This window comes from Oreochromis niloticus, linkage group LG3 (assembly GCF_001858045.2).
Source record: "Oreochromis niloticus isolate F11D_XX linkage group LG3, O_niloticus_UMD_NMBU, whole genome shotgun sequence".
Classification (NCBI taxonomy): Eukaryota; Metazoa; Chordata; class Actinopteri; order Cichliformes; family Cichlidae; genus Oreochromis; species Oreochromis niloticus.
Window position 1 is genome coordinate 49,192,194 of NC_031967.2, and position 20,667 is coordinate 49,212,860.

At 51.2% G+C, this 20,667-nt stretch overlaps 3 protein-coding genes across 3 annotated transcripts; all 3 read right to left on the reverse strand.

Moving 5' to 3' along the window:
• Positions 1 to 2,307: 2,307 nt before the first annotated feature.
• LOC100694743 (neurogenin-1-like) lies at positions 2,308 to 3,025 on the reverse strand. The gene has a single exon (XM_003460371.4). It carries the CDS (start codon positions 2,893 to 2,895, stop codon positions 2,308 to 2,310), a length of 588 nt encoding a protein of 195 aa, XP_003460419.1. The 5' UTR covers positions 2,896 to 3,025.
• Positions 3,026 to 5,527: 2,502 nt separating this feature from the next.
• LOC109198427 (GTPase IMAP family member 5-like) lies at positions 5,528 to 6,359 on the reverse strand. Its single transcript, XM_019353901.2, has 2 exons — positions 6,044 to 6,359; positions 5,528 to 5,860 (listed from the first exon to the last, which is right to left on the reverse strand). Exons 1-2 carry the CDS (start codon positions 6,135 to 6,137, stop codon positions 5,622 to 5,624), a joined length of 333 nt encoding a protein of 110 aa, XP_019209446.1. The 5' UTR covers positions 6,138 to 6,359; the 3' UTR covers positions 5,528 to 5,621.
• Positions 6,360 to 13,421: 7,062 nt separating this feature from the next.
• On the reverse strand, positions 13,422 to 17,699 carry LOC109198428 (GTPase IMAP family member 5-like). Its single transcript, XM_019353902.2, has 3 exons — positions 17,637 to 17,699; positions 14,146 to 14,249; positions 13,422 to 13,962 (listed from the first exon to the last, which is right to left on the reverse strand). The coding sequence occupies exons 2-3, from the start codon at positions 14,237 to 14,239 to the stop codon at positions 13,724 to 13,726; spliced, it is 333 nt and encodes a 110-aa protein (XP_019209447.1). The 5' UTR covers positions 14,240 to 14,249; positions 17,637 to 17,699; the 3' UTR covers positions 13,422 to 13,723.
• Positions 17,700 to 20,667: the final 2,968 nt, after the last annotated feature.

Below are 20,667 nucleotides of genomic sequence, written 5' to 3' on the forward strand. Positions count from 1 at the left end.
GGTGAGAAACATCGGTACCCTTTTGATGAGCACAGCATGGTTGTATGCCGCTAACGTAAGGAGAGAGGCTGTATGTAACTTGCTTGGTCTGGAAAAAACTTTGCTACACACAAAACACGTTGATGTCCTCAACCAGTGGGTTGCCCACAACCCTACCACGGTGGAGCAGCTGAAGCATCTAGGTTTACAAGATAAACTAAGCCTGGCGTTAATCAACCGTTTGGATGTTATATCTACAGAAAACTGGATACGTAAAATCGAATATTCTTTCAGATGGAAACTGGCAAAGAAGTCTGCTAAGCTCGCAACCAGGAAAGTTCGTAAGAGTTATTACAAGAGTGAGCTTGACAAATCCACAACGAAGAAGTGAGCCAAAGGTCTTGCCTCATTGTGTCTCGGGACTTGTTTTCTGGGGAAGCCTGCTATGACGCAAACATAATGGAAGACTCCGAGGAGGACTATGATGAGGACGACCAGGGTGAGGATTTGATAGAAACTCTGGATTACGATAACGACGAAAGGTTGGGCAAATATGACATTGAGGATGAAGAAAGGTTAGACGAATACGATCTACAAGACGATTTCATAGACGATCGGAGTTACGACGATTACAGCATTGCCTCGAGCGACCGTGATGACCACGATGAACCGTCATGGACACGACAGAAAAAACCTAGAGCTAAACGTGAAGTGTATGAACAGATCACCGTAGGTTCTGGTGAATATAAACCTGTATTATCCTCTGACTCAGACTCTGATGAAGAAGTTCCTCTTGCTAGAAACAGAAAAAGACGCCAACGTGTTATGTCTGAGGTGGAGAAGGAGGAGGAGGATGATGAGGAGGAGGAGGCATATGAGAGGAAGGGAGCAGCCACTCGTATGATAGGAAAACCAGCAGAAAGAAACCAGGCAAAACCAAGAGTAAGTCATCTCTGACTTCGAACCCTGCACAGCTTACATGTCGATGACTGTGGTGACATGAATGAAGACTGCCTGAGAAAGGACCAAGGACTCTATCCTTCGCATGAATCAGATTTCGTTTCATCAAAGAAAAGCGGTAGCAAGAGAAACCATTCTAAATACTGCAAGGCCATAACTAAGCACCACAGAGAAGCTCAACCCGTAAAGTTGTCTTCTTATGATTCTGATTCAGGCTCCGATTCACCGAAGACTCGACGTAAAAGACACAGACCGAGCGCTGACATTTCTACATCCATCTCACCTCAACCAGGCTGCAGCTACGACGCTGAAGCAGAAGTTTCCGAGGCACCCCCGCGCATGACTGCGTGTTCGGAGTCTGACACAGACCCCGATACAGACTCTTACGATTTTCATGTGAATATGTGAGTTGTTCCACTATGTCAGCTGTGTCTAGGAAAAGAAAAACGTGCCCTGGTCCACAGAGCAATGTCATGATAAAATATTCAGAGTCTCTTGTGAGAGGAATGGATGTTAGTCAAATATCAGAACCTTGTTCAAATAGAGTACCCACCGCAATGCATTCGGATTACGGGGAACCCGAGGCGAAGCGTGTACGCTCGACCGATGATAATGTGATTGTCAAATACCTCGAAGAAAAGTAAAGAGCTTGCATGTCATATTAACATTTGCTGGGTTTTTTTGTGTGTAGCTACGCCACAATGATGTGAGATAATAAAACAAGACAAAAGACCTGGTTTGTTTGATTGTTATCATTTATTCACATGCAACAGGTTACACTACACTCATGTGGTTCATAACATACATGGTTTATTCACAAGTAGGTAGTAGTCATTTCTTTATGCACATCAGCGTGTATCGTCTCATTGTTGTCAACCTACAATATCACAAGTGGTGGTTACACTACACTCACATTGCTCATAACATACATGGTTTATTCACAAGTAGGTAGTAGTCATGCAGAGAGAGGGTGTGTGTGTGTGTGTGGAATACATAATGAATGCGGGCAGCTCCTTTCAGTCTATTGTGGGAGCGTTGAAACTCGATTTCCACGCTCTCTTTTCTGCAGAATCACTTTACTAATTGTAAAATTGACTTTTCACCTCCGACACGAAAACAGAAAAACTGAGACTGACTGTAACCTGCAGACTGTGGGGGAGAGAGAGGGGAGAGGGGAAAGTGCAAAGGTTTTTGGAGAAATTTACAAAACCCAAAACTAATAATAAAAAACAGATCAAATTCAGTTCCTCTCATTTCCAGTCCATCCGTAGAAGCACGACGATGATGATGGTGATGAGGAGAAGGAGGTGTGAGTAAGGCAAATAGCGGCTCTCAGTCTTATTCCAGCGGGACCTCCGGGCTCATGGATCAGTAGATGCCCGGCACGAAGCTGCGGAAGCCGTACAGCGCGTCCTGCCGCAGGTAGCTGTAGTCCTCGGGGGCGGCGAGGCTGCCCGGGCTGGATGCGCAGTAGGCCGGGGAGGAGGAGGACGAGGAGCCGCTGGAGCTCCAGGAGCAGGCATCGCTGCCCGGGCTAGGGGCCTCGGCTAGGCACGGGCTGAGCAGCACGGGCGGCTCTCCGACCTTACCCGCCTGCAGGTCCGCGATGCGGATGGTCTCGGACAGCGCCCAGATGTAGTTGTGCGCAAACCGCAGAGTCTCGATTTTCGTCAGCTTCGTCTCGTCCGGGAATGCGGGCAGCACGCCGCGCAGCGCGTCCAGCGCGTCGTTCAGGTTGTGCATGCGGTTACGCTCGCGGTCGTTGGCTTTCAGGCGCCGGTTCTTCTTCACCACCTGCACCGTCGCGTCGCTGCGCGCGCGACCGCGACGCTGCTGCTTCTTCTGCTGCTGCTCAGGCTGCAGGGACGCGCAGCGCGGGCCTCGGGACTCCTCGTCTTCGCTGTGCGGGAAGAAGTTGCAGCTGTTGCTGTCGATGTCGGAGTAGAGCGAGTCCATGACTGCGGGGAGAGGAGAGGAGGCGTGAGGGATCCACGCAAGAGGAATTCACCTGAAGTCTGTGGCAGTTCGGAGCGGCGCGCGTGTCTCTGCGTGTTTTCTGCTCTGGATCAGCTCGTGCGAGCCGGTGAGCCTGGCACACGACCGGCCTCAGCCCGCTTATATAGCGTGCTTGGGACAATGACCGGCCCCTGCCCCGCGCCCCCTGTGACCCCCCCCCAGCCTGGCATTAGCGCGCAGGATGAGGGGATGAATGCTGCGGCAGGTCTGCCCCGTGCCGCGGGAGAAGCTCATTAACATAATGACGCCCGCGGTGTTTGTCCGCCCCGCGCAGAGAAGCGTGCCGGTAATCACGGCCAGCCAATCAGAGCACGCGGTCGGCCACGCGAACTACACGCAATGCCCCCCCGCGAGACAGAAAGGACCAAAGCCACTACGAGAGTTTAAACCAAAAACATGAAAAAAGGTGGAAGAAGAAAGCAGAGGCAGAGAGACCTCCACCTCCTCCACCCCGCCGGGCTGAGACACGCTTCGGAGAATCCATCCATCCATCCTCTGCTCACTGCTCTACAAACAGAAAGAGGAGCAGCAGCAGAAGGAGAAAGGAGCTTCATCCTAACAAAGAAAACTAGTCCTTTCTACCCGGAAGTCTTCGTCATTGTTTGGCTTTTTCCTTAACGTGAAGAGAAACGTCTCAAAGTTTAACTTGCACCTGCTCATTCTGTGCACCTCAGCAGCCATACAAAAAAAACTACTGTTCACCTTTAAATCCGACAGACGTGCAACTATGAAGCCTTTCACAATAAAAGTCTGACCACCAACAGCTTTTAAACATAATTATTATGTGCTCCGGACCCCGGGGGTCCCAGAGTACCCCTGGGTCGCATTTCACAGGCCGAGCATCAGGGTTGCCTTATCACACATCTGTCCTCCACAAGCCAGGGAGTTTCGCGTAATACAAGCGCTATCCTCTCACGTCGCCTTCTCCACTGGGTCGCATTTCACAGGCCGAGCATCAGGGTTGGCTCCCGCGTGTGGTAACAGACAATACGGTGAAGCGACACGCAAGCTACGCGAAAGCTGTGCTCTGTCCGTGTCCCAGCCTCCACCACACTCTGTTCCGTGTGTGTTTTGCACAACCCCCCCCCCCCCCCCCACCCCAAAAAAAAGAACCAACCCAATATCACTCCCGGCCTACAATTTCACCTTGCCTAATTTGTTTTGTTTTTTTTTATTCAGCGCATGAGACTCAATTTCAGACCCTCTCCATGAGACCTGCGCCTGTGTTCATGAGCTTGTGTTCATGAGCCTGTGTTCATGAGCCTGTGTTCATGCTTATCACACATCTGTCCTCCACAAGCCAGGGAGTGTCGCGTAATACAAGCGCTATCCTCTCACGTCGCCTTCTCCACTGGGTCGCATTTCACAGGCCGAGCATCAGGGTTGGCTCCCGCGTGTGGTAACAGACAATACGGTGAAGCGACACGCAAGCTACGCGAAAGCTGTGCTCTGTCCGTGTCCCAGCCTCCACCACACTCTGTTCCGTGTGTGTTTTGCACAACCCCCCCCCCCCCCCAAAAAAAGAACCAACCCAATATCACTCCCGGCCTACAATTTCACCTTGCCTAATTTGTTTTGTTTTGTTTTATTCAGCGCATGAAACTCAATTTCAGACCCTCTCCATGAGACCTGCGCCTGTGTTCATGAGCTTGTGTTCATGAGCCTGTGTTCATGAGCCTGTGTTCATGCTTATCACACATCTGTCCTCCACAAGCCAGGGAGTTTCGCGTAATACAAGCACTATCCTCTCACGTCGCCTTCTCCACTGGGTCGTATTTCACAGGCCGTGCATCAGGGTTGGCTCCCGCGCCCCGTACACCCACGTTTCCCTCCCCGGATGCCACTCCCGTTTCAATTTTTCTCCTAGTTTCGGGCAGGCTCTATGGCGTTCGTCCATGAGAGGCCGCTGTTAACCCTCATGCTCCCCTTCGGGCAGCCCCAGACCCCGGGGGTCCCACAGTACCCCACCCTCAGTAGAGACCGGTGAATGAAAAGGTTAACCCTCGTGCTCTCCTTCGGGGCAGCCCCAGACCCCGGGGGTCCAAGAGTACCCCAACCTCAGTAGAGACCGGTGAATGAAAATGTTAAAAAAAAGACAGAATGATCATTTGGGGTCGAAGAGTGCCCCAGAGCGATTCTAATGGGTTCGTCAGGGGATCGGGAAAGAAAACGTAGCACTTGGGGACCACGCACAGAAGCTGCTGCGGCACCATGGGGGTCATTGATACCCCAGTACATGAAAATGAAGCATAATCACAATAATAATAATAATAATGGTAATAATAATAATAATAATAATAATAATAATAATAATAATAATAATGAGAAGAAGAAGAAGAAGAAGAATACAACACACAGATGCTTCTGAGTTTTATTTTAATTTATTTGAAATTACACTCACGATACAACTGAGGCAATCTGGAAGGCAAAATAAAAGTCAACAACGGGGTTGAATCAGCCTTTCAAGACAAACGAATCTCAGTAGATATGTCAAGAACAGGTTTACATGAAAAAAAAAGAAGGTTTACATTAAAAAATATCAACAAACTGTCTGTGTTTCAGGCACTCGGTGCTGTACAGCGCCTCTGGTGGCTGTGAATACATGATATAAATCTCACCGTAGGATGCGTGCATTGAAAGAATCAGCCTTTTGTTACAAACGAATCTCAGTAATCTCCTTTGTAACACTCTGTGACCAGCCGCAGCTGGCCGATTTTCACCACATCCTCTCCCACCAGTTTGTCGCCCTCTGCCTCTTTTCTGAGACAGCTGTCGGTGAGAGACTCGGGCGAAACGTCCTCTTTGAAAGCGTACGCATCCCCCAGGATGGTGTTTCCGGACGCACTCTTTCTCGAGCCTGTTTTACCGACCAGAAGGAGTCTCAGTTCTTCACGGGTCGCAGAGCCTGCGGGGTTGGGGAAACGATGGTTACATTTGAATCATTCTAGAAAAAAACAAAACAAAACATGAAACACTACGTTACACTAGGCTATTCTTTTGTTATCTTTGTATCGATGTTGACAGCAAGCAGTTTGTCTACATAAAGCGAGTACCACAAGCAGCACACAACCCTGGGATTGCACTTTACCTTTGTATCGATGATGACAGCGAGCAGTTTGCCCACGTAACGCGAGTAGCACAAGCAGCACACGTCCCTGAATCCGGCCTTTGGTCGCCAACATTTTCAGTAAGCTAAGAAAAGGAGAAAGGAAAAAGAGGTGAAATTAAGGCACATTCAGGGAAAGTCTTTCAGATCAGATTACCAAGTTAAACCACACTGAAAATACGCGTTGAATAAACCATGACCCCAAACTGGTCGGTTGTCCCACGTGTTTCCCCGTAGCTACTCCGGGCGCGCACACAATGAGCCCTGGTTTCGCGACGCAGGCGTAGCAACAACCTCCTTCTCCTCCTCACTGCCTCGTGTGTGTGTGTGTGTGTGTCTGTGTGTGTGTGTGTGTGTGTGTGTGTGTGTGTAGGAGGTACTGGGTTCCTCAAAAATGGTGGTGTTCGCGTAACCCGCCCTCCGCAGACCTAAGCGTACGCTACCGAGGCACTTGAGAACGATGTAGAGGGAGCAAGGATGAGGAGGAGGCAAGGAGTGTCTGAAGTCCAAACGGAGGGCGGTGTTCGCGTAGTAGGCAGGCCACAGAGCTGCTCTTTCACTAGCGAGGCGCTTGAGAAAGATGTAGAGGGAGTAAGGAGTACGAGGAGAAACGGAGAGCCCGAGGTCCAACTAGAGGGCGGTGTTCGCGAAACCGGCCATCCGCAGGCCTAAGCGTACGCTCGCGAGGAGCATAAATGGAGGGCCATGTTCACGTAATGGGTAGGCCAAACGGCTGCTCTTTCACTAGCGAGGCACTTGAGAACAATGAGAGGGAGCAAGGAGGAGGAGGAGACACGGAGAGCCCGAGGTCCAACTGGAGGGCGGTGTTCACATAATAGGCAGGCAAAACAGCTTCGCTATCACTAGCGAGGCACTTGAGAACGATGTAGAGGGAGCAAGGAGGACGAGGAGCAACGGAGATCCCGAGGTCCTCACCGAAGAGGGTGTTCGCGAAACCGGCCCTCCGCAGACATAAGCGTACGCTAGCGAGGAGCATAAACGGAGGGCGGTGTTCGCGTAATGGGCAGGCCAAACAGCTGCACTTTTACTAGCGAGGCACTTGAGAATGATGGAAAGAAAGCAAGGAGGACACGGAGGCACGGAGAGCCCGAGGTCCAAATGGAGGGCGGTGTTTGCGTAATAGGCAGGCCAAACAGCTGCTCTTTCACTAGCGAGGTGCAGGGGAACGATGTAGAGGGAGCGAGGAGGACGAGGAGGCATGGAGAGCCCGAGGTCCAACTGGAGGGCAGTGTTCGCGTAATAGGCAGGCCAAACAGCTTCTCTTTCACTAGCGAGGCGCATGAGAACAAAGGAGAGGGAGCAAGGAGGACGAGGAGCAAAGGAGATCCAGAGGTCCTCACCGATGGCGGTGTTCAAGAAACCGGCCCTCCGCAGACATAAGCGTACGCTAGCGAGGAGCATAAACGGAGGGCGGTGTTCGCGTAATGGGCAGGCCAAACAGCTGCACTTTTACTAGCGAGGCACTTGAGAATGATGGAAAGAAAGCAAGGAGGACTCGGAGGCACGGAGAGCCCGAGGTCCAAATGGAGGGCGGTGTTTGCGTAATAGGCAGGCCAAACAGCTGCTCTTTCACTAGCGAGGTGCAGGGGAACGATGTAGAGGGAGCGAGGAGGACGAGGAGGCATGGAGAGCCCGAGGTCCAACTGGAGGGCAGTGTTCGCGTAATAGGCAGGCCAAACAGCTTCTCTTTCACTAGCGAGGCGCATGAGAACAAAGGAGAGGGAGCAGGGAGGACGAGGAGCAAAGGAGATCCAGAGGTCCTCACCGATGGCAGTGTTCAAGAAACCGGCCCTCCGCAGACATAAGCGTACGCTAGCGAGGAGCATAAACGGAGGGCGGTGTTCGCGTAATGGGCAGGCCAAACAGCTTCTCTTTTACTAGCGAGGCGCTTGAGAACGATGTAGAGGGAGCGAGGAGGACGAGGAGCAACGGAGAGCCCGAGATCCAACTGGAGGGCGGTGTTCGCGTAATAGGAAGGCCAAACAGCTTCTCTTTTACTAGCGAGGCGCTTGAGAACGATGTAGAGGGAGCGAGGAGGACGAGGAGCAACGGAGAGCCCGAGATCCAACTGGAGGGCGGTGTTCGCGTAATAGGAAGGCCAAACAGCTTCTCTTTCACTAGCGAAGTGCATGAGAACGAAGAAGAAGGAGCAAGGAGGACGAGGAACAACGGAGAGCCCGAGGTCCAACTAGAGGGCGGTGTTCAAGAAACCGGCCATCCGCAGACCTAAGCGTACGCTCGTGAGGAGCATAAACGGAGGGCGGTGTTCGCGTAATGGGCAGGCCAAACAGCTGCGCTTTCACTAGCGAGGCGCTTGAGAAGGATGTAGAGGGAGCAAGGAGGACGAGGAGCAACGGAGAGCCCGAGGTCCAACTGGAGGGCGGTGTTCGCGTAATAGGCCCTCCGCAGACCTCAGCCTACTCTCGCGAGGAGCATAAACCGAGGGCGGTGTTCGTGTACTAGGCAGGCCAAACAGCTTCTCTTTCACTAGCGAGGCGCATGAGAACGAAGCAGAAGGAGCAAGGAGGACGCGGAGCAACGGAGATCCCGAGGTCCTCACCGAAGGGGGTGTTCGCGAAACCGGCCCTCCGCAGACATAAGCGTATGCTAGCGAGGAGCATAAACAGAGGGCGGTGTTCGCGTAATGGGCAGGCCAAACAGCTGCGCTTTCACTAGCGAGGCACTTGAGAATGATGGAGAGAAAGCAAGGAGGACACGGAGGCACGGAAAGCCCGAGGTCCTCACCGAAGGGGGGTGTTCGCGAAACCGGCCCTCCGGAGACCTAAGCGTACGCTAGCGAGGAGCATCTGAATGATGTAGAGGGAGCAAGGATGAGGAGGAGGCAAGGAGTGTCTGAAGTCCAAACGGAGGGCGGTGTTCGCGTAGTAGGCAGGCCACAGAGCTGCTCTTTCACTAGCGAGGCGGTTGAGAAAGATGTAGAGGGAGTAAGGAGCACGAGGAGAAACGGAGAGCCCGAGGTCCAACTAGAGGGCGGTGTTCGCGAAACCGGCCATCCGCAGGCCTAAGCGTACGCTCGCGAGGAGCATAAATGGAGGGCCATGTTCACGTAATGCAATAAACTGCAATACTGCAAACAGTAAACTGCAATAAACCGATGCCTTTGCAGACACAGAGACTGTGTGGTTAATGATTGTGCCCATCACATTTGAATATGTATGTTGTTACACAGTACAATAAATGAATGTTATACAGAATGTAACTGACATTCACCATTTTAGAATAGTTTTTATTATACACAAATATAACACTTGTAGTAGAAATACTTGTGGTTCTTTATTATACAAAAATATGTTGGATGCAGTAGCCAAACTCATAATGGCAATACTTGTAATGGCAATACATCTACTATACTTGTAGTAGGTTTTTTATGTATCATACACACAGATAAGCTGTTAGTTTGTCAATCCATTCACAGAAACTTCTCACAGTATGTTTGGTGTTACATTCTGAACAAGCTTTGTTCACACACGCGCAGGTCGCGTGACCGCATAGCATCATGTACACTCTGCGCTGGTTACAGTCAACGCAGGTAACATCTGACACGCAGCTGGTGTGCACCGGTCGATAAAATGCGCATTCTACCTTACACATAAAACACATTTGTTTCCCAGTTACCCTCACGTTCTCCTTGATGCATGCCTCAAAGGAAACATGTCCGCAGCTTAACATGTACATCTGTCTAAGTTCACAACAACACACACAAGTCAGCACATGTCCCATGTGACCCCACAGTGGCTAGCGCGGAGGAAGTTGAAGTTGAAGGCTCTGGCTGAGGCTCCGGTTGAGGTTTATTGAAAGACGCAGTTATTGCTGTGGCTAAAGACTCTTCTTCAGAGTCTGCAACAGGCTCGGGCATCGCTTCAATTTCTTCTTCCGCTTGGGTTTGCTCTTGCCTACAGCTTGCCCTCTCTGTTAAGGCCAAACTATCAGTATACTTTGCTCGAAGAGACCTCCACTGAGTTGGTGCATCGAGCTCAAAATTTAAAATGTGTACACCAAATGTACTTTCTCGGTCGGGACTCTCGGTCGGGAAAGTTTTGGTGTAAAGAAAGGTTTGCCGTTTTGATGGATTCTGTGTAATGTACGTGAAATGGCATGGATTTTGTGTGATGCAAAAGAAATAAATGTTATGGCAAAGTTATACTTTGGATTTCGTTTTTTTTTATGATTATCAACACATTCATCTACATTTTACAGCTTTTACAATGTTAAAAAAGATACACATACAAAAGTTGACCATGATTTCCTACAAATGCCTGTGTGGCGTTCAGGACTCATATCTGGCTTAGCAATCATCATTGTGTAAGATGAACCACGGCACAACATTTCACATACCCATGATAAAATGAAACAATGAAAATGACAGCTGGTCTGAAAATACCAGCCTGAGTCTATGAAACACACTGCCTGTTTGAAAACTTTCTCATTTGGACTCTCGGTCGGGAAAACTTTCTCGGTCGGGACTCTCGGTCGGGAAAACTCTCTCGGTCGGGACTCTCGGTCGGGAAAACTTTCTCGGTCGGGACTCTCGGTCGGGAAAACTCTCTCGGTCGGGAAAACTATCTCGGTCGGGAAAACTTTCTCGGTCGGGACTCTCGGTCGGGAAAACTTTCTCGGTTGGGAAAACTGTCTCGGTCGGGACTCTCGGTCGGGACTCTCGGTCGGGAAAACTTTCCCGGTCGGGACTCTCGGTCGGGAAAGTTTTGGTGTAAAGAAAGTTTGGCCGTTTTGATGGATTCTGTGTAATGTACGTGAAATGGCATGGATTTTGTGTGATGCAAAAGAAATAAATGTTATGGCAAAGTTATACTTTGGATTTCGTTTTTTTTTATGATTATCAACACATTCATCTACATTTTACAGCTTTTACAATGTTAAAAAAGATACACATACAAAAGTTGACCATGATTTCCTACAAATGCCTGTGTGGCGTTCAGGACTCATATCTGGCTTAGCAATCATCATTGTGTAAGATGAACCACGGCACAACATTTCACATACCCATGATAAAATGAAACAATGAAAATGGCAGCTGATCTGAAAATACCAGCCTGAGTTTGTGAAACACACTGCCTGTTTGAAAACTTCCTCATTTGGACTCTCGGTCGGGAAAACTCTCTCGGTCGGGACTCTCGGTCGGGAAAACTTTCCCGGTCGGGACTCTCGGTCGGGAAAACTTTCTCGGTCGGGAAAACTTTCCCATTCTCATGGATTCTGTGTAATGTACGTGAAATGGCATGGATTTTGTGTGATGCAAAAGAAATAAATGTCAAGTCAAAGTTATACTTTGGATTTCGTTTTTTTTATTATTCTCAACACATTCATCTACATTTTACATCTTTTACAATGTTAAAAACGATACAGATACAAAAGTTGACCATGATTTCCTACAAATGCCTGTGTGGCGTTCAGGACTATTATCTGGCTTAGCAATCATCATTGTGTAAGATGAACCACGGCACTTCACATACCCATGATAAAATGAAACAATGAAAATGACAGCTGATCTGAAAATACCAGCCTGAGTTTGTGAAACACACTGCCTGTTTGAAAACTTCCTCATTTGGACTCTCGGTCGGGAGAACTCTCTCAGGTCGGGAAAAGTCTCTCGGTCGGGACTCTCGGTCGGGAAAAGTCTCTCGGTCGGGACTCTCGGTCGGGAAAACTTTCTCAGTCGGGACTCTCGGTCGGGACTCTCGGTCGGGAAAACTTTCTCGGTCGGGACTCTCGGTCGGGAAAACTCTCTCGGTCGGGACTCTCGGTCGGGAAAACCCTCGTGCTCCCCTTCGGGGCAGCTCCGGACCCCGGGGGTCCCAGAGTACCCCTGGGTCGCATTTCACAGGCCGAGCATCAGGGTTGGCTCCCGCGTGTGGTAACAGACAATACGGTGAAGCGACACGCAAGCTACGCGAAAGCTGTGCTCTGTCCGTCGCCCAGCCTCCACCACACTCTGTTCCGTGTGTGTTTTGCACAACACCCCCCCCCCCCCCCCAAAAAAACAACCCATTATCAATCCCGGCCTAATGTTACTTGTTGTACTAGTCAGCATTGTACTTTGTGATATTTCACTGCCCTGCATATATAAAGATTGCATACAATTTCACCTTGCTTAATTTGTTTTTGTTATTTTTTTTTTATTCAGCGCATGAGACTCAATTTCAGACCCTCTCCATGAGACCTGCGCCTGTGTTCATGAGCTTGTGTACATGAGCCTGTGTTCATGAGCCTGTGTTCATGCTTATCACACATCTGTCCTCCACAAGCCAGGGAGTTTCGCGTAATACAAGCGCTATCCTCTCACGTCGCCTTCTCCACTGGGTCGTATTTCACAGGCCGCGCATCAGGGTTGGCTCCCGCGTGTGGTAACAGTCAATACGGTGAAGCGACACGCAAGCTACGCGAAAGCTGTGCTCTGTCCGTGTCCCAGCCTCCACCACACTCTGTTCCGTGTGTGTTTTGCACAACCCCCCCCCCCCCCCAAAAAAAACAGAACCAACCCAATATCACTCCCGGCCTACAATTTCACCTTGCCTAATTTGTTTTTTTTTTTTTTTATTCAGCGCATGAGACTCAATTTCAGACCCTCTCCATGAGACCTGCGCCTGTGTTCATGAGCTTGTGTTCATGAGCCTGTGTTCATGAGCCTGTGTTCATGCTTATCACACATCTGTCCTCCACAAGCCAGGGAGTTTCGCGTAATACAAGCACTATCCTCTCACGTCGCCTTCTCCACTGGGTCGTATTTCACAGGCCGTGCATCAGGGTTGGCTCCCGCGCCCCGTACACCCACGTTTCCCTCCCCGGATGCCACTCCCGTTTCAATTTTTCTCCTAGTTTCGGGCAGGCTCTATGGCGTTCGTCCATGGGAGGCCGCTGTTAACCCTCATGCTCCCCTTCGGGGCAGCCCCAGACCCCGGGGGTCTCAGAGTACCCCACCCTCAGTAGAGACCGGTGAATGAAAATGTTAACCCTCATGCTTCCCTTCGGGGCAGCCCCAGACCCCGGGGGTCCCAGAGTACCCCAACCTCAGTAGAGACCGGTGAATGAAAATGTTAAAAAAAAGACAGAATGATCATTTGGGGTCGAAGAGTGCCCCAGAGCGATTCTAATGGGTTCGTCAGGGGATCGGGAAAGAAAACGTAGCACTTGGGGACCACGCACAGAAGCTGCTGTGGCACCATGGGGGTCATTGATACCCCAGTACATGAAAATGCAGCATAATCACAATAATAATAATAATAATGATAATAATAATAATAATAATAATAATAATAATGAGAAGAAGAAGAAGAAGAAGAATACAACACACAGATGCTTCTGAGTTTTATTTTATTTTATTTGAAATTACACTCACGATACAACTGAGGCAATCTGGAAGGCAAAATAAAAGTCAACAACGGGGTTGAATCAGCCTTTCAAGACAAACGAATCTCAGTAGATATGTCAAGAACAGGTTTACATGAAAAAAAAAGAAGGTTTACATTAAAAAAATATCAACAAACTGTCTGTGTTTCAGGCACTCGGTGCTGTACAGCGCCTCTGGTGGCTGTGAATACATGATATAAATCTCACCGTAGGATGCGTGCATTGAAAGAATCAGCCTTTTGTTACAAACGAATCTCAGTAATCTCCTTTGTAACACTCTGTGACCAGCCGCAGCTGGCCGATTTTCACCACATCCTCTCCCACCAGTTTGTCGCCCTCTGCCTCTTTTCTGAGACAGCTGTCGGTGAGAGACTCGGGCGAAACGTCCTCTTTGAAAGCGTACGCATCCCCCAGGATGGTGTTTCCGGACGCACTCTTTCTCGAGCCTGTTTTACCGACCAGAAGGAGTCTCAGTTCTTCACGGGTCGCAGAGCCTGCGGGGTTGGGGAAACGATGGTTACATTTGAATCATTCTAGAAAAAAACAAAACAAAACATGAAACACTACGTTACACTAGGCTATTCTTTTGTTATCTTTGTATCGATGTTGACAGCAAGCAGTTTGTCTACATAAAGCGAGTACCACAAGCAGCACACAACCCTGGGATTGCACTTTACCTTTGTATCGATGATGACAGCGAGCAGTTTGCCCACGTAACGCGAGTAGCACAAGCAGCACACGTCCCTGAATCCGGCCTTTGGTCGCCAACATTTTCAGTAAGCTAAGAAAAGGAGAAAGGAAAAAGAGGTGAAATTAAGGCACATTCAGGGAAAGTCTTTCAGATCAGATTACCAAGTTAAACCACACTGAAAATACGCGTTGAATAAACCATGACCCCAAACTGGTCGGTTGTCCCACGTGTTTCCCCGTAGCTACTCCGGGCGCGCACACAATGAGCCCTGGTTTCGCGACGCAGGCGTAGCAACAACCTCCTTCTCCTCCTCACTGCCTCGTGTGTGTGTGTGTGTGTGTGTGTGTGTGTGTCTGTGTGTGTGTGTGTGTGTGTGTGTGTGTAGGAGGTACTGGGTTCCTCAAAAATGGTGGTGTTCGCGTAACCCGCCCTCCGCAGACCTAAGCGTACGCTACCGAGGCACTTGAGAACGATGTAGAGGGAGCAAGGATGAGGAGGAGGCAAGGAGTGTCTGAAGTCCAAACGGAGGGCGGTGTTCGCGTAGTAGGCAGGCCACAGAGCTGCTCTTTCACTAGCGAGGCGCTTGAGAAAGATGGAGAGGGAGTAAGGAGTACGAGGAGAAACGGAGAGCCCGAGGTCCAACTAGAGGGCGGTGTTCGCGAAACCGGCCATCCGCAGGCCTAAGCGTACGCTCGCGAGGAGCATAAATGGAGGGCCATGTTCACGTAATGGGTAGGCCAAACGGCTGCTCTTTCACTAGCGAGGCACTTGAGAACAATGAGAGGGAGCAAGGAGGAGGAGGAGACACGGAGAGCCCGAGGTCCAACTGGAGGGCGGTGTTCACGTAATAGGCAGGCAAAACAGCTTCGCTATCACTAGCGAGGCACTTGAGAACGATGTAGAGGGAGCAAGGAGGACGAGGAGCAACGGAGATCCCGAGGTCCTCACCGAAGAGGGTGTTCGCGAAACCGGCCCTCCGCAGACATAAGCGTACGCTAGCGAGGAGCATAAACGGAGGGCGGTGTTCGCGTAATGGGCAGGCCAAACAGCTGCACTTTTACTAGCGAGGCACTTGAGAATGATGGAAAGAAAGCAAGGAGGACACGGAGGCACGGAGAGCCCGAGGTCCAAATGGAGGGCGGTGTTTGCGTAATAGGCAGGCCAAACAGCTGCTCTTTCACTAGCGAGGTGCAGGGGAACGATGTAGAGGGAGCGAGGAGGACGAGGAGGCATGGAGAGCCCGAGGTCCAACTGGAGGGCAGTGTTCGCGTAATAGGCAGGCCAAACAGCTTCTCTTTCACTAGCGAGGCGCATGAGAACAAAGGAGAGGGAGCAGGGAGGACGAGGAACAAAGGAGATCCAGAGGTCCTCACCGATGGCGGTGTTCAAGAAACCGGCCCTCCGCAGACATAAGCGTACGCTAGCGAGGAGCATAAACGGAGGGCGGTGTTCGCGTAATGGGCAGGCCAAACAGCTTCTCTTTTACTAGCGAGGCGCTTGAGAACGATGTAGAGGGAGCGAGGAGGACGAGGAGCAACGGAGAGCCCGAGATCCAACTGGAGGGCGGTGTTCGCGAAACCGGCCATCCGCAGACCTAAGCGTACGCTCGTGAGGAGCATAAACGGAGGGCGGTGTTCGCGTAATGGGCAGGCCAAACAGCTGCGCTTTCACTAGCGAGGCGCTTGAGAAGGATGTAGAGGGAGCAAGGAGGACGAGGAGCAACGGAGAGCCCGAGGTCCAACTGGAGGGCGGTGTTCGCGTAATAGGCCCTCCGCAGACCTCAGCCTACTCTCGCGAGGAGCATAAACCGAGGGCGGTGTTCGTGTACTAGGCAGGCCAAACAGCTTCTCTTTCACTAGCGAGGCGCATGAGAACGAAGGAGAAGGAGCAAGGAGGACGCGGAGCAACGGAGATCCCGAGGTCCTCACCGAAGGGGGTGTTCGCGAAACCGGCCCTCCGCAGACATAAGCGTATGCTAGCGAGGAGCATAAACAGAGGGCGGTGTTCGCGTAATGGGCAGGCCAAACAGCTGCGCTTTCACTAGCGAGGCACTTGAGAATGATGGAGAGAAAGCAAGGAGGACACGGAGGCACGGAAAGCCCGAGGTCCTCACCGAAGGGGGGTGTTCGCGAAACCGGCCCTCCGGAGACCTAAGCGTACGCTAGCGAGGAGCATCTGAATGATGTAGAGGGAGCAAGGATGAGGAGGAGGCAAGGAGTGTCTGAAGTCCAAACGGAGGATGGTGTTCGCGTAATAGGCAGGCCAAACAGCTGCTCTTTCACTAGCGAGGCACTTGAGAGTAATGTAGAAGGGGCAAGGAAGACGGGGAGCAACGGAGATCCCAAGGTCTTCACCGAAGAGGGTGTTCGCGAAACCCACCCTCTGCAAACCTAAGCGTACTCTAGCGAGGAGCGGGACAAGGATGTAGAGGGAGCAAGGAGGACGAGGAGGCACGGAGAGCCCGAGGTCCAAACGGAGGGCGGTGTTCGCGTAATAGGCAGACCAAACAGCTGCTCTTTCACTAGCGAGGCGCAGGAGAACGATGGAGAAGGAGCAAGGCAGACGAGGAGCAACGGAGAGCCCGAGGTCCTCACTCAGGCCCATTTACGCGTAACCCAAGGCCCATCCGGCAAAGCGCTCACCTGCGAGGAGCAGGAGAACGGAGCAGAAGGAGGTCGCAGGACTAGGAGGCAAAGAGAGTCCGAGGTCCTCACTTAGGCCGGTTTACGCGAACACTGCCGAGAAGGAGACGACGATGATGATGATGATGATGATGATGATGATGATCTAAAGTTGAGAGTTGTTTTTCTCCGGCGGTTCGGGGTCCTTCCAGACCCCAGTGTTTGTCATCGTAACTTACGAATGTGCATTGGGGTTGCGAAATACCCCATCGCCATTACTAAGGGGTCACAGTGTACCCACGGAGTAGAGAGCACTACCGGTCCTTACTTAGGCCGGTTTACGCGTAACCCGGGGCCCATCCGGCAAGGTGCTCGCCTTCGAGGAGCAGGAGAACGGAGCAGAAGGAGGAAGGAGGACCAGCAGGCAGGGAGAGTCCGAGGTCCTCACTTAGACCGGTTTACGCGTAACCCGGGGCCCGTCCGGCTAAGCCCTACCCTGCGAGGAGAGGGAGAACCGAGGAGCAGGAGGTAGGAGGACTGGGATGCAGGAGGCGTCCGAGGTCCTCGCTTAGGCTGGTTTACGCGAACACTGCCCTCTGCAAAGCTAAGCGTACTCTAACGAGGAGCGTGACAAGGATGTAGAGGGAGCAAGGAGGACGAGGATGCACGGAGAGCCCGAGGTCCAACTGGAGGGCGGTGTTCGCGTAATAGGCAGGCCAAACAGCTGCTCTTTCACTAGCGAGGCGCAGGAGAATGATGGAGAAGGAGCAAGGAAGACGAGGAGCAACGGAGAGCCCGAGGTCCTCACTTAGGCCCATTTACGCGTAACCCGAGGCCCATCCGGCAAAGCGCTCACCTGCGAGGAGCAGGAGAACGGAGCAGAAGGAGGTCGCAGGATGGAGAGGCAGGGAGAGTCCGAGGTCCTCACTTAGGGCCATTTACGCGAACACTGCCGAGAAGGAGACGACGACGATGATGATGATGATGATGATGATGATGATGATGATCTAAAGTTGAGAGTTGTTTCCTCCGGCGGTTCGGGGTCCCTCCGGACCCCAGTGTTTGCCATCGTAACTCACGAATGGCGGTTCGGGGTCTCTCCAGACCCCAGTGTTTGCCATCGTAACTCACGAATGTGTATTGGGGTTGCGAAATACCCCATCGTGGGTACACTTTGACCCCATAGTAATCGTGGAGTTGAAAACATCCCTGCTCCTCTCGAAGGCCGGTTTACGTGTAACCCGAGGCCCATCCGGCTAAACGCTCCCCTGTGAGGAGCAGGAGAACGGAGCAGAAGGAGGAAGGAGGACTTGGAGGCAGGGAGAGTCCGAGGTCCTCACTTAGGCCGGTTTACGCATAACCCGGGGCCCATCCGACAAGGTGCTTGCCTTCGAGGAGCAGCAGAACGGAGCAGAAGGAGGTAGGAGGACTAGCAGGCAGGGAGAGTCCGAGGTCCCCACTTAGGCTGGTTTACGCGAACACTGCCGAGAAGGAGACGATGATGATGATGATGATGATGAAGATGATGATATGAAGTTGAGAGTTGTTGCCGTGGCGCTTGGGGGTCCTTCCAGACCCCAGTGTTTCCCATCGTAACTTACGAACGTGCATTGGGGTTGCGAAATACCCCATCGCCATTACTAAGTGGTCACAGAGTACCCACGGAGTAGAGAGCTACCCCAGTCCTCACTTAGGCCGGTTTATGCGTAAACCGGGGCCCATCCGGCAAGGTGCTCGCCTTCGAGGAGCAGGAGAATAGAGCAGAAGGAGGAAGGAGGACCAGCAGGCATGGAAGGTCCGAGGTCCTCACTTAGGCCGGTTTACGCGTAACCCGGGGCCCGTAAGGCTAAGCCCTACCCTGCGAGGAGCAGGAGAACCGAGGAGCAGGAGGTAGGAGGACTGGGATGCAGGAGGCGTCCGAGGTCCTCACTTAGGCCGGTTTACGCGTAACCCGGGGCCCGTAAGGCTAAGCCCTACCCTGCGAGGAGCAGGAGAACCAAGAGGAAGGAGGTAGGAGGACTAGCAGGCAGGGAGAGTCCGAGGTCCTCACTGAGGCCGGTTTACGTGAACACTCTCGAGAAGGAGACGATGATGATGATGATGAAGATGATGATGTGAAGTTGAGAGTTGTTGCCTTGGCGCTTGGGGGTCCCTCCAGACCCCAAGGTTTGCCACGGTAACTTACCCGATCGATGGAGGGTTACAGCCGATTAGGTGCCTTTGTCCGACGCTGTGACGAGACCCGCTATAGCAGGGGGTCCACCTGACCCCCATCCGCCCCACCCCGAGCCGGGGCCCTGTTTCGCGACGAGACCTGGGTCTGCGCTGCCAGGGTCTGTGTGACCCCCCCCCCCCCCCTCCCTTTTTTTTTTTTTTTGGTCCAGGGCGCACAAGGGTTAAGGGATCGAGCGCCTGAAACACGGACAGTTTGTTGATATTGTAAAAAAAAATTCAGCCACAGGGGGGCGTTTTAAAAACGCACTCCCCTGTTGCGCATGTCCCTAATGGTATGCCCCCCCGTGCATCATCATTTCCCTCCGTGGATACCACGCCCATTTAAATTTTTCTCCTAGTTTCGTGCAGGCCAATATTTTGTACAGTTCAATATCGACACCGCGCTCGGTCTTCCGACCGCCGTATGATTCTCCTGACCGACCTATGATTATATCGGGTGCGCTTGATTGCAATAAAAATAAACTGTTGTGGCATACTTGTAACTACCTTGCTTGAATAAAAGTGTTCACATTTCATGTTCGTGTGCGGTGTTGTGCATCACATTGGACACTTGGAAACACTCACCTTTTAGATGAATTTCAGCTATATAATCTGTGGCTGCATGTGTAAGGAAACACATTGACGCTCATTTGTCATGTATACACAAGGTGTTTATTTGAAATAAGTTGCACTTCACAATTAGCACAGCTACGATAAGCCGCATCACATTTGAGTAATTCATCCACTCTTATTACTTGAAATTTGGTGCACATTCAATATGTACATGTAGTCGTTAGTTACAGTTGTACAGAGCTATCCAGAATGGGCCTTCTTCTGAAGTAGCTCCACACGATGTCACATAGACCAGGATCACTGGGGTGATGAGACCTGTTGGATGCATACTGGCTGGTCGATGTGATCAACAGAGGCTTCGCTTTGACTGAGTATGCTAAATACAACATATTAGCGACGTGGATTCTTTGCACCGTGGCCTAGTCGTGTAACCCGACGTCTTATAGCACGACGCCTCAAGGTGACCCGTTGTCGCCACTTTAAGCTCATTCGGACATTCTCGACCTATATTGGGAATAATGGTAACCCGTAGCTTGTTGGTTAGCGAACTAGCCTGCATGTATTGGTGATGTACCTTGACTTGTGAACTTTACCTAAATAAAGAAATGTAATACTTTGCCAGCACTGTGTCGTTCAATATCATACAGACAAAAGTGTAACATTTCACTTCTATCTTCACGTGTCTTCACAAACACTAATACAATGGGTGCGGGAGAATCAAGAGTCCGTGTCACAGCTGTGTTCTTACTCGTAGGGCTCACGATCGTTAATGCTACCCTTAGCTTTAGGGGTCCAGTAACGTATCTGATGGATTCCGGATCCTACAGGTGCTCCGTCTTCATGGCGGTTGCGTTTGACTGGATCTTGGTTCACTTCGGACTGTTGTTCCACGTTTTTCCCGTAGTTATAATAAGCTGCCAGCAAAGTGTAACCCTCCCCGAATCCGACAGGGTCCTTTCCAGATGAGCTGGTGTTTCTAACAGGCAGAGGCCGGGGTGTCGCTTCGGCGAAGAGTGTGGGACTGTCATTATTCGGCTTCAAGTTTCTGTGAACGACAGGTGGATTGTCTGACGCCAACCTCGGGAACACTGTCTTTATTG

Bases quoted from the DNA above. Each gene is read 5' to 3' on its own strand.
- LOC100694743 (XM_003460371.4), bottom strand. From the start codon at position 2,895: ATGGACTCGCTCTACTCCGACATCGACAGCAACAGCTGCAACTTCTTC.
- LOC109198427 (XM_019353901.2), bottom strand. From the start codon at position 6,137: ATGTTGGCGACCAAAGGCCGGATTCAGGGACGTGTGCTGCTTGTGCTA. The intron at 5,861-6,043 runs GTAAAGTGCAAT...CCAACCCCGCAG, and splicing joins CTGTCATCATCGATACAAAG to GCTCTGCGACCCGTGAAGAA.
- LOC109198428 (XM_019353902.2), bottom strand. From the start codon at position 14,239: ATGTTGGCGACCAAAGGCCGGATTCAGGGACGTGTGCTGCTTGTGCTA. The intron at 13,963-14,145 runs GTAAAGTGCAAT...CCAACCCCGCAG, and splicing joins CTGTCATCATCGATACAAAG to GCTCTGCGACCCGTGAAGAA.